We start from the raw sequence: 12,550 nt of genomic DNA on the forward strand, positions 1-12,550 counted from the left end.
GTCCGGTGTCGGGGGGGTTCGTCGGTAGCTCACTGGGGCCCCCTGCAGTGCCGCTGGCCCGTGGATGGACTGCCTGGGGCCCGAGGGCTTCCCTGCCGCCTCCCGTGCTAGAGTCCGCGGCCCCGCTCTGCGGGCGGGGGAATAAACGCGCGCGCTGGGCTGGAGGAGGCGCCTTGGCCTGGGAAGACACTTGACATCTGTGCTCGTTCGACCTGGGCTGAAGATGATGCTCGCGAAGCGGACTTGCCAGTGTTGGAAGCGTCTCTCTTCCTTGCCAGCCTTGGTCCTGGTTAACTGTTGTGTCTTGCTGGCGAGCGCGGATAATACCAGTCAGGCGTATTACACCGCCCTCATCAATGTGACTGTGTTGAACCCCGACCGAGTCAGCCCTACCTTACTCAGGATCGATCGTGGACGCTACGGGCAGGATTCCCCCAAAGTGGAGGTCAAAGGCCTGCTTCTGGCCCCAGTGCCTATCAACGGAGGTAAATATCGTTGACCACCTCTTTTCCTTTATGGTGAATGGAAGGGCTGTGCCTTGAAAGTGTCCCAGATCTTTTTATGGGTTTTGGATGGTATGCTTGATTATTGAGTAAGATTGTGTTGGGTAGCACACACAAAATAAACCCAGCTACGAACAAAATAAACTTGGCCGATGCTGTCTTGTGCTGTGGTGAGTACTAAACAATCTAATCTGATCTTAGAGTAAATCATTCACTTGCTATCTGGTAACTGCTCTGTCAACAAGATATCTCTGTGTGTCAGGCTTGCAGATTTTCATTGTTATCTCTGGCAAAGAAGAGGAGGGAGGACTTTCCCTTGCTAGAATATTCATAATCTGTTTCTGAGTGTGCTAGTACTGAGCAATTGTACAGGGTTCAGCAAGTGTTAGTCATGTCGAGACTCATGCATTCTTTCTGAATTAATGGCAGTGTTTAGATATTAGGTATTTTTGATACATTACTTTGTTTAATGCACTATCTCCAATGTCAAAATTGCTAAACTGTCCCTTTTCAGAACTTCCATACTAGATATTTATCAGGAGAATTTGATGTGTCTAACTGCATGAAACTACTTGATAGCATAGTCAGTTATACATTTTACCTTATTTCTATATATTTGCAGTTACAGGATGGTTGAAGTCACTAAGCTTGCATCCTTGTGTGTGTCAGACACCCACAATATGCTTGCATCTGATACAAGCAATACACCACATATGTGGCTCTGTAATTACGCCTTACCTAGATTTCATCTCTTATTAATCTGTGCACTGTTTTTGTAACTAGTATGATATTAGCATTTTAAATAAAATGTGAATATAATAGCTTTAACTTTTTTGTTGATTGCAATCTGATAAATAAAATGTGAGATTCTTTGAGAGACTATTAACCTATTCATGTTGTTCTCTTAATGATACTAATCTTGTCAGGGCTGGAATTAAAGCCATTAACTAGGAGTACTTAAGCAAGTCAAAATAGTAAAAATTTTAAATGGTATTTCTTGAATTAAATAATGTATCACAGGGTTTGCAGGCTGCTACCTTTCTTGGATATGGGCTTACTTGATGGATCATATCTGGCTCCTAGCATGTCTTCTGGATGCTGTACTTCTGCAGAGAGAGAGGAGAATATAAAATAAATCAATCTTCTACTGCTTGTAATGTAAACCCAGAAACTAATAGCTGGTATTTGGGGGGGGGGGCAAAGTGTACATTTTTAAAAGAATTGAAAACATCTTTTGAATTGTCATAATTACCTGTCACAAATCCTAACATCACAATATTATGTTTTGATGTTGAAGGCCACTTATAGGATTTGCCTTGACTAGGCTAAAATATGAGTGGAATTTTTGTCTGTTTTTTGGGATATGGTAATATGTTAAAAGTCTAGTGTAGTGTCAAGGCAAGTTGTATTTTAGCACATGCTTGCTGGTCTAGTTAAAGCCCTGAGCTTCACTAGAGTTTTTAGAAGTGTTACTTAGACCATGCTAGAATAACACATTCTGAAAAAGACATTTTTTTTATCATAATCAAAATAAAACCATAGAATGATTGTTCCCTAAGGGCACTTAGGAAGGATGGATTTGGAATTCAAATAAAGGCCCTCCAGTGGCAGTTGACCTCATTTTTTTTGAGTCTCTATTCTCTCCCACTTCCCCTCTCCTTCCTCACCCCCCGAAAACTTGACATGAAATGAAGATGCTGTCTTGGTGAAGTGGAAGGAGATGCAAAACAATGTCTTATAGATGATAGGTATCTCTTTAACACATATTGTTTTTAGTATATGAAAGAGTCTAACATCTGGATTTCCTTTACTGCAAAGTGCTGCATTTTTTATCAATAAGAATTATTGATGAAACAATCCTTAAGTTTATTTTAGCAGTCTTTTCCTTTCTATTCTGATAGTCATCTCCAAAGAGTTAGTGGAAGTATTTGTCAAAGGACGATGGTATTTTCACTGGAATAACGAGAAAAGCTAAATAAACCCTTAGCAAGTCCATAAACAGCCTTAAAAGTATAACATGAGAAATAATTTCAGCTAAGCAGCATGGTGAATCATGAAATTGCAGACCTGAATTATTGCGGTTTTGACATGCTGTAATCACTAATGTTTGGTATGTCATCACTTGCTCAACAAGTTCAGTTCTGTCCTTCAGCTTGTCAAGAGAAGCCTATAAAGGTAGACCTAACTGTCTTCCACTCTTCCTTTAATCCCTTTTATGAAGTGCTTTGTACTGCTCTGTTTAAAACCTTGCATATTTTGCTTTATTTGTGCAAAGACAATTTTCCGACAGGTAAAAATAATAGTATCACACAATTCATTTAGTGTAGAGAATATTGAAATATTTATTTCACAAGCTATAACTAACATACTTGTTTGCACACTTATAAATAGTCTTAATGGTTTTCTGTTGGTTGTATTGCTGTATTTGATAAGCGAGCCTTAATGCCTTCCTGCTACTAGCAGTTGCCCTAATACCTTTATCATTGTCTGTTTAACTTGCTGCAAGAGTTTTAGAAGATAATTAATAACTCTTAAACCAGAATAACTAGTGCAGTCCTTTGCTGTACATCGACTCTTTACCTGTCACTTAGGCTGAGCAGAAAAGACCTTGTATTGTGATATTGTATAGGCAGATTTACTGATAGTGAAGTTAGGGCTTGGTAGCAGCCCACTCAATCACTATCTTGCATGGAATTTTCGTGAACCTGGGTGCTCAGCATGATGACTCTGCTTATGCATATACTGAGAGCATCCATGTGTTGAGGACCTGAAATACCCCTCTTTGTGTGCAAATGTTACTTCAGTGCACTGTAGTCTCTTGTTCATTGCATATAGAGAAGTAAATTACTTTCACACATTAGTGGCATTAGGACCAATCCTGAAGATGCTTAACTGCCGTAATGGGACAACTCTTGGTACTAGGTAGTTTTCATGATGTGGCTCTTTGTTTACTCAATATTTTTATATGCTATTAAAACAAATTTTTAAGATACTGTAGTCCCCTGCAATTATGTGGTGGTTTTCCCAGATGTTAAAGATGTGATTGCATCATGCTGCAGTTTTTTTACACTTGTGCATTTTTCCCTTCTCTCCTGTCCACATATGTAGCTGAAATACTTCCAGTTTATTACTCTGTCCTGTTAGTATGCACATTAAGACAATTTGATTTCTCTATGCCTTGCTCAAACTTGTGTGAACTCAATATCAGGTTTCAAAAGCTGTATTCCACCCAAAGAAACTGTACTTGATTAGATGGTAATTCGCAAAAGTGATTCTGTGAATATAAATTGCTAGTGTAACTTGAATGGTATGGCTATGGCACAGTTACCCTAAAATGGAAATATAGCATAAATAAATGTATACCTTTTATAAGTATGATAATATAAAGGCTGAATAGCTCATCTATTCTTGTGTTCTCCACTTACATATGTTTTGGTTCCTTTTCTCATTACCCCAAAAACTATAGTTGTTTTTTTTTTAATTATTCAAAACCAAGTACTTAATTTTTATCCTGAGAATATGTAATTTCTAAAAATAGAGATGATCATAAAATAAGTACTAATGGGGAAACCACAGATTACTTTGACATCAGTACTGAATAATTATGATGAAAGAATTTTTTTATAGGTCTGTTACCAGCTTCTCTAGGACTATAGGTACAGTTGGTAGTTACCATTTTTAAAGATTATTCTGTCACTTTAAATGAGCAAAATTAACTCCTTATTTCAATATCGGTAAGACTCTGACAATATAGTTTTCTAAGGGATCTTTTTGTAATGATCCCAGTGACCATTACTGTGTTTAGAGTGGATTCTTATTGCTTGCTCTACCTTTGAAATTTTCTCTGGAAGATGTTTTTTAAAAAGGAACTAAGTATTTTATGGAGTATATTTTTTTTCCAAAGTGAAAAATCTTGGGAATTGGGAACTTTGTAGTGGTCAGTATTTAACCCATGATCACTTGTGTATGTGTACAATCCAGGGATTTAAAACAGACTTATAAAATCAACCAAGGTAACTAAACCATAGGAATTTGGCTATTGTAACTTGTTTTTCCCAGAGATGCTTAGCATCAGTGTTAGAAATGGTGTACTCCCATCCTGTAATTTCCTTGTCTTAATATGTGAACACCTTGAAACCTCTTGTTTTTCAGCCATTTTCTGTTGGAGGCAGATGGGTGAGACTTTTCTGAATACTTGTTCCTTCTTTGTGTGAAAAAGAAACTATTGAGCAAAATAAGGCATGTCCTTCTCTAGGGGCTGAATATGCTATTTTTGCAAATCCCAGTCAACCACATACTGTTGCGTAGTACTGTTTTATTATTTTTTATTATGACAGCACCTATGGAGCCTGTTTGGGCTGCGCTATACTAGGAGTGTACAAATAAAACATAATGCCTGCCCCAGATTATTCACAATCTTGAGATTTAGACAATATGTGACTGGTGACTAAACCAACAAACAGGAGCAGGGAGAGCATTGTGAGGAAAGGGTTGTGGCAGAGATGGGTGTGGATGCATATAGCCTATATCATGTCGGACAATAGGGATTAGGAGATATAGCTAGACTAAAACTGTACTGGGGTTTACAGTTGTAATTAAATTTTTCTATTGAGCCACCAAGAAAAAAAACAGATTAATTCTCATTTCAAAGTGCTTCTCCTAATCAATTTAGTTAAATCCAAAACGCTACCTTTTGTAGCTAAAATGCTCTTTTATATAAACTCTGATAGTTTTTTAAAACTGTTGACTATGTCAGATTTTGTACAAGCACTGCTTTTTAAAAGACTATCACACACATGACAGAACCGATACTGCCTCTTTAAAATAGGACGAAGTAAGGTGACTGCTGCTTTTCTGCCATTAATTCTTCCAGCTGGAGTTCTGTCCTCTCAATTCTAATGCATAAGTCTTTTGCTGCACAAACCTGCATGTTTGAATGTTACTTAAGTTAGACAACTTTTGGAAGAGCTGCCAGGCATTGATGGCCCTGTGGCACAGCTTGTTTTGAACTTGCTCATGTTAACAAATCCATATTTCTGTAGCCCTGCAAATAGCGGGTATCCGCGGATGTCCACTTCCAGGGATGAGGATATCTGTAGACCATTTATGAGGATACCAGCGTGGATACGGGTACAAATTTTGTATCTATCACAGCCCTGCTTGGAAAGAGTGGGTGAGCAGCTGTGAGGAACCGTGGTGCGGATCCTCCACCTGCCCTGGGCGGAGGGCCTGACGGGCAGGGACAGGAGCCAGGGGTTGCTCGAGTCCCACACCCAGGGCAGGTGGAGGGTCCGCCATGGCTCCCCCCAGCGGTCTGCCAGCTCCTACCGTAGCTGGGCTGCGGCTCTGAGCCACCCCCTTCCCCGGCCGGAGCTGGGTCAGGGAGAGCCGCACTAGGAGCTGTGGGGAACCTGAGTATCTCCACCTGCCCTGAGTGAGCGGGCTAAGGGACAGGGATGCAGGGAGTTGGGGGGCAAGGGCCGTGGGCTGCTCGGGCACCGTGCCCAGGGCAAGTGGAGGGTCCATCGTGGCTCCCAACAGCTGCCAGCACACCTCTCCCCGACCGGCTGCAGAGGCGGGGGGTGCCTCAGAGTCTCAATCCAGCCCCCAGTGTAGAGCCCTTCAAATCCACGAATATCCACATCTGCAGATAATTTCTGCAGATTAGATGTGGATACACATTTGTGTATCCATGCAGGACTCTACATATTTCTTCAAAGCAGATCCTTTTTCTTCTAGGTTGTTCAGTTTCTACAGCTTTCATAAAAGTTCTTGCATTCCTAGTAGCAGCCCTCAGACAGCAAAAGACCCCTATCTCTCCCTGGACAACTTGTTAATGAGGGTCCCATTTACAGACAAAGCAACAATGGATACCCAGCATGCAACCTGGTTTCTGGAGTATTATGTCTTCATGTTGCATCTAAAGAGACAAATATTGATTGAGATTAAAAATTGAGACACCACCTACAGTATAAAGTGTTAGTGTCATAGGAGAGGCAAGGTAAGTTAAGGGCACTCACAGGAGAAATCTACAACTTCAGAGACCTCAGTCTCTGTCTCTCAAGAATGTCATGCATAGATATGCCAGTAAGGGCCTGAGTCTACATGAGGCTTCTTCAGAGGTTCTGTTTTTTCCATACACTCTGCTGTCTTGTTTAGTAATGAATCTCTCTCTCCCCAAACTGCTACCATGTTCATCTTCTGGTGATTGAAGGACAGACTTACAAAAGGATTCCTTGTACAGGAGGAAGATGGAGCAGTCATAATGACCAGTGCCAATCTAGGAGAGTGGAGTACTCACTGAAGAACAAAGATCAGAGACCTGATCCCAGGAAGAGAAGAGGCACAATATAAACTGGCTAGAGGTCAGGGCCATCCAGTAAGGGTTCACAGCATAGATTCCTTCTGTGCATTTTCCATAGTCTTGTAATGACAGACCACATCTCTGCCATGGCCTATGTAGACAAAATGAAGTATTACCACATCTTCATCTTTCCAGAAAGACACAACTGTTGATGTCTTGGGCAGAGCAAACCTGTTACCAGTATGTGCCATACATAATAAGGGAAAGCTGAATACCACCACAGTGAGGCTGGGCACTGGGAAGAAAAACAAAGACCCACAACACCAAGGCAATGGACCTGTTAGCTTTTTCTTGCAACCACACAGTGTCTAGCTAGTGTCTAGCTTTTCAGGAGGAGGGTTCATGAACTTGGCCAGCAGCCACTCCTCAAATGGTTAAGAGATTGGAAGGAAAACACACTTCCAGCACCACTACTTGTTGAGGAGAACTATTCAACATGGCAAGTAGATCTACCCGTATTTCTACTACAAAGGGACCTGCCTGTTGTCACAAGGGCCAGTCTTGCACCGAGAGCTAGACAGGCTTGAACTAGCTGCCTGATGTGAGAAGAATTGACTGTAAGAGGATAAACTGATATGGTCACTGTGTTTGATCTCAAGGAAGACATCCAATATGGCTTATTTCATGATGTGGTCAAGCACTGGTTTAGGGATCTGTGACGCTCTGTACCCCAGAGCAACACCCTGGCACCTCCATATTCACCACTGTCAATATAATTGATATATTTTGTACAAAGTATGCCTTGTTAGGTATCATTTTAAGTCTTGATCTATTTAATATTACTATCCTGTTGGATTGCATGTGCTATCATTGTATGTGAAGTTATGAAGTTTGCTCTGTGTGTGTTACTAAAATATGTTGTGACGTTGGAAACACCCACAACCAGCCTTTCAGGTACAGAAATGGTGCAGCCAGACACTGATAATGGCCCATTAAGGGGAATCATTCACATGAGGACTAACCCAGGAACTGTATACAATGGAGACCTCTCAGAGAAAGCACATAGACAATGGAGACTGCTTGACTCTTATCATAACAAAAGATCTTTCCAGCAAGCTGGAGGAACCTATAAAGGAGGGGAAGTGACATCATCATTTGGCCATATTTCCTCCCCTCCCCCTCTTCCAAACTCAACGTCTGGAAACACGTCTGGAGGACAAACAGTGAACTGGGGAAGTGGTTCCAGGCTAGAAAGAAGAATCCCAGCCTGTGTATTAAGGAATTATACCATCAGGGTGAGACACTGTTTGATTTAAATCCTGTCTAGTTTATAGAACTCAGATTTACTTTTATTTCTTAGGTAATCAACTTTGGTCTGCATGCTTATTACTTATCACTTTAAATCTATATCTTTCTGTAGTTAATAAACCTATTTTTATATCTAAAATTGTGTTTTGCTTGAAGAGCTTGAGAAATCTGATCAAGAACAAAAACTGGTGCATGTCCATTGAGGGAGGGGCGGACTGGGCAGTAAACTTACATTGGTCAGGCTTCTGACCAGGGCAGGACAGTACAACTCTGAGGCCCTAAGCCGGGGAGCTGTGGGGAATCGGCTCGAGCCTCTGAATTGTTGGTTCATGAGTGGCTGGTGAAAGTATTCACGTAACTCAGCTGGGTGTGTCCTTGCGTGTGGATGGCTGTGTAAGTGCAGTACTTGGAGTGGTTTGCAGCTTGTTACAGCATCACAATGTGAGAGGGAGCCCAGGTTGGTGAGACAAAGGGCTCAGCAGTTCCCCAGTCCCAGGATGCACCTTAAGGATCCCATCATAGGATCAAGGCATCATTTCATCAGAATTAGCCAAGGTTAGGGGAACTTGAAGGTGATGGCCATGTAATTGTCTTTTCACACATTTTCCAATTCTGTAACCAGGACATTGAAATGTTGTCTGATCTTCCTTTTGAGAGGAGCTGTACTGTGACCTTGTGTGCATGTAAAAATGTGTACATAATTGTAATATATCTGCTTTTAACTGGGTTCACATTGCTAATAAAAGACCATTATAACCGATGTAGACCTTAGACAATGAAAAGGAATATTTCTTATCTGTACTTACTGGAAAAGTCCTTTTGTACAAATAGTAAGTTCAGACTGGCCATTCCTTGGTAGAGTATTTTCTGTTGTGAACTGGGATCAGAATTGATCTTTATGTTGAAGGAAGTTTTGTTTTTATTATGTTCTGCATAAGGAGACAGAAGTGCCCATAGTTACTTTCTTGAATTAAGTGTAATTCCCTTAATGAGGTAGTGAAGATCCTTATTTTTGGCTATGGAAATTGCTTATGGATAGTGATGCACCCCTTTGTGCCAGTGGCTCATGATCACTTCAGTCAATAGACTTGTTATATGCAGATTAATTGAAACAGAAGTTGAGATGTTTTGTGGCTAAACATTAGATCCCACTAGTTATTAAATGGTAGTTTGCTAAATTGGCTGTGCTATAATCTGTGAGAAGAATGTCCAAACTGCATCACCCAACAAGTTCACAGTACAACAGAAAATGTAGGGAAGGGGATTTGGGCCAAATACTGACTGTGCCAGTCCTAAGATGGACCTATATGCTGGTAACAGATCACTTTGAGTTAGCCCACATAATTGCACTTGCATCTATAGTGAAAAGTACAAAAATAGCTTTCTGTTTATTGATACTTTTTCTACAATAATGAAATGACATAAATGACTTCTGATCAGATCTCTTCATATGTAAGTGATTTGTATTAGCAATCATTTAAATTACTCTTAAATTGCTTTTCATTATGTCATGGAGACCATCCAGCTGATATATTCAAGTCCTAGGCTTGTGAAAAATATTGTACATTCCAAAAGGCATCTGAATAATGAGCATAGATGACGGATGATAATGGACAACTATTGACAGTTAAACTTGCTGACTTAGTTCGGTTATCTGTCCCTTACAGTGCTGATTGATATGCTCAGTACTGGTGTATAGTAGATATTTTATAAATTCTATAAGAAGGGGGAGTGATTCACTGTAAGACTTAGATCCTCTGGAGTGTATTAAAAACCATATTAAAACAAAAAACCCACTAAAAAGTACTGACTTTCCATTAGTGTTCCCTGTACACTGTGCAGTTGTCAGCAATAACAGACTTTATGGAACTTATGCTACGTACATAGAATGGTGAATTTAAAGATGTTATAATGAGTAGTGGTACTTTATCTCAAACAAGGATATACCTATAATAAAATTCTATTATTCTCATTTCTTAAATTTTTGAGACCCTGTCTTCTCATGATCAGTTTGAATACTATTCCTTAATATGTTTTGACTGTTACAGGAGACTGTGCACCTTAGTATAGTTTTTTTAATTTTTACCACTTGTAATTTCTGGTTTTGGTCATTAAGTGTTTCTTACAGGATTGCTATGCTACATTTTGTCCCCCTCCTCTTTTGTATTTTGGATATTCTTGTACCTCTAAGTTTCATGACTTCAAAATTAATTTTTTGCTAGAGATTATAACTTGTCTAATATTTGTAGGATATATATTGTCTAGGGCATAAGTAGTGTTTAAATAAATCAAGTTTCTGGTTAAACTACAAGTGGAGTTTTTCTGCTGGTTTAGGTCTTTTTCTTCAGGCTCCCTTTAATAGAGAATTTGGCTATAATCTTCCCACAGTTGCTTAGTAGGGGTTGGTAAAGGCTTTCACGCAATCTACTGTCCTTACCAACACAGCTGGATCTGATGTGGATGATTATATCCTCTCTACTTGATCAGAGCTTTTGTCAGTTTTATTACAACTGACATGCCTGAAGTACTGTCTCAGATATCTGACTTAGATGTTTCCAATATTGGTCAAAAAAACTTTTGTCAGGCTTGTTGCCTCTTCTGTAGGAAGGCCACCTAACTGAATCAGTAAGTTGCAGCAGTTTATTCCAAGCTTCTAGCGAGAAATGCTACAACAGCTTTTTGTAGTACTTAGTTGTCCCTCACATGGACTGCTGTATTTATTGTGCTGTCATACCTTAGGCTCTCAGTTCTGGGAACTTTTATATTTTTCCCCCTGCTTCTCCAGATTTCTGTGTTTCTGAAGTACAAAGTCTAGAATAAAGCAACAAAGAGTCCTGTGGCACCTTATAGGCTAACAGATGTATTGGAGCATGAGCTTTCGTGGGTGAATACCCGCTTCGTCAGATGCATGGGACAGATCCAGACTAACACGGCTAGCACCCCTCTGATACATAAAGTCTAGAATGTCTCAGAAGCACTGGTTTGCACAATTGGGTTTCTGCTTCTAACGTGCTCTTTCTTTTTGGAAAAAGTAGAGCTATCAGGGTTGGAAGGGACCTCAGTAGGTCATCTAGTCCAACCCCCTGCTCAAAGCAGGACCAATTCCCAACTAAATCATCCCAGCCAGGGCTTTGTCAAGCCTGACCTTAAAAACCTCCAAGAAAGGAGATTCCACCACCTCCCTAGGTAACCCATTCCAGTACTTCACCACTTTCTGAGTGAAAAAGTTTTTCCTAATATCCAACCTAAGCCTCCCCTACTGCAACTTGAGACCATTACTCCTTATTCTGTCATCAGGTACCACTGAGAACAGTCTAGATCCCTCCTCTTTGGAACCCCATTTCAGGTAGTTGAAAGCAGCTATCAAATCCCCCCTCATTCTTCTCTTCATAAAGCTTAGTCAGAAGCATCTAGTGTGTGAGAGAGATCCTTTTCTTTCTCTCTTACATAGCTCCAGTACTGGTAATAGATCCTGCATGAGTTACTCCTGGGGGAATTATGCACCAAAAAATATAAATTCTGCGCACCAATATTAAATTCTGCATATTTTAAAATACCTGTCAACAAATTTGTAACAATAAAGACAACACAGATTCAGGAAATGTTTTTTGACAAATAGATTCCTTACTAGGCATATTGATACAGAACTTTGAGTGATAATTCATTTAAACCAGGGGTTCTCAACCTTTTTCCTTCTGGAAACCCCCCCACGCTATAAAAACTCCGTGGCCCACCTGTGCCACAACTAGTTTTCTGCATGTGAAAGCTAGGGCCGGCGCTAAGGGTAGCAAGCCGGGCGATTGCCTGTGGGCCCACACCACGAGGGCACACCACAAAGCTAAATTGCTAATATGTTGGCTGAATTTTCCTTTCTGAATATTCTATAATTACTGAGGGAATAACAAAATACAGTGATCCCATCAAACCATTAATAAAGCGACATACAAATCAAGTTTTATGACTTTTTTTTCTTATCCTTATCTGAACAAAAGATAAAACTAGCCTTGAAGTGGTAACTAACAACAAATAGTATTTTCTATTGCTGTAGGTACTAGTTCTATTCCATTATAAAATAGTGTAAGGTTTATAATACCTTTTTTTATTATTATTATTATTATTATTATTATTATTATTATTTTTTGCTAAATTTGAGTGATGTGTGAAGGGATAGTGATTTGACTTAATGTAAAAGATGTATGGCTACAATTTTCACACAGTTTCAAAATTCTGGAATGAGAGTCTAACTATAAAATTTCTTGTAATAAGAAGACTTTTAGGCTTCCATTCTAGTTTCAGTGGGCCTGGCAGCACTGGGTGATCTTCACATCCTAGATAGTATAGTATCTAGTTACAATGGAATGTATTAAAAATGGAGCAATTGTCAAACTTTCTTACCTCATCTGTTTAATGTTAATCTTCTGATGTCTTTGTTTCC

The 12,550-nt window shown here is 39.9% G+C and overlaps 1 protein-coding gene across 1 annotated transcript in view; it reads left to right on the forward strand.

Moving 5' to 3' along the window:
- Window positions 1-12,550, forward strand: part of RNF130 (ring finger protein 130) — a 67,894-nt gene continuing 55,344 nt past the window's right edge. Inside the window, 3 exon segments of the mRNA XM_050961594.1 lie at window positions 1-107; window positions 110-216; window positions 218-485. Coding sequence (XP_050817551.1) covers window positions 65-107; window positions 110-216; window positions 218-485 — 418 coding nt within the window. The 5' untranslated portion in view covers window positions 1-64.

Source organism: Gopherus flavomarginatus, chromosome 7, assembly GCF_025201925.1.
Source record: "Gopherus flavomarginatus isolate rGopFla2 chromosome 7, rGopFla2.mat.asm, whole genome shotgun sequence".
In the NCBI taxonomy this organism is placed as follows: domain Eukaryota; kingdom Metazoa; phylum Chordata; order Testudines; family Testudinidae; genus Gopherus; species Gopherus flavomarginatus.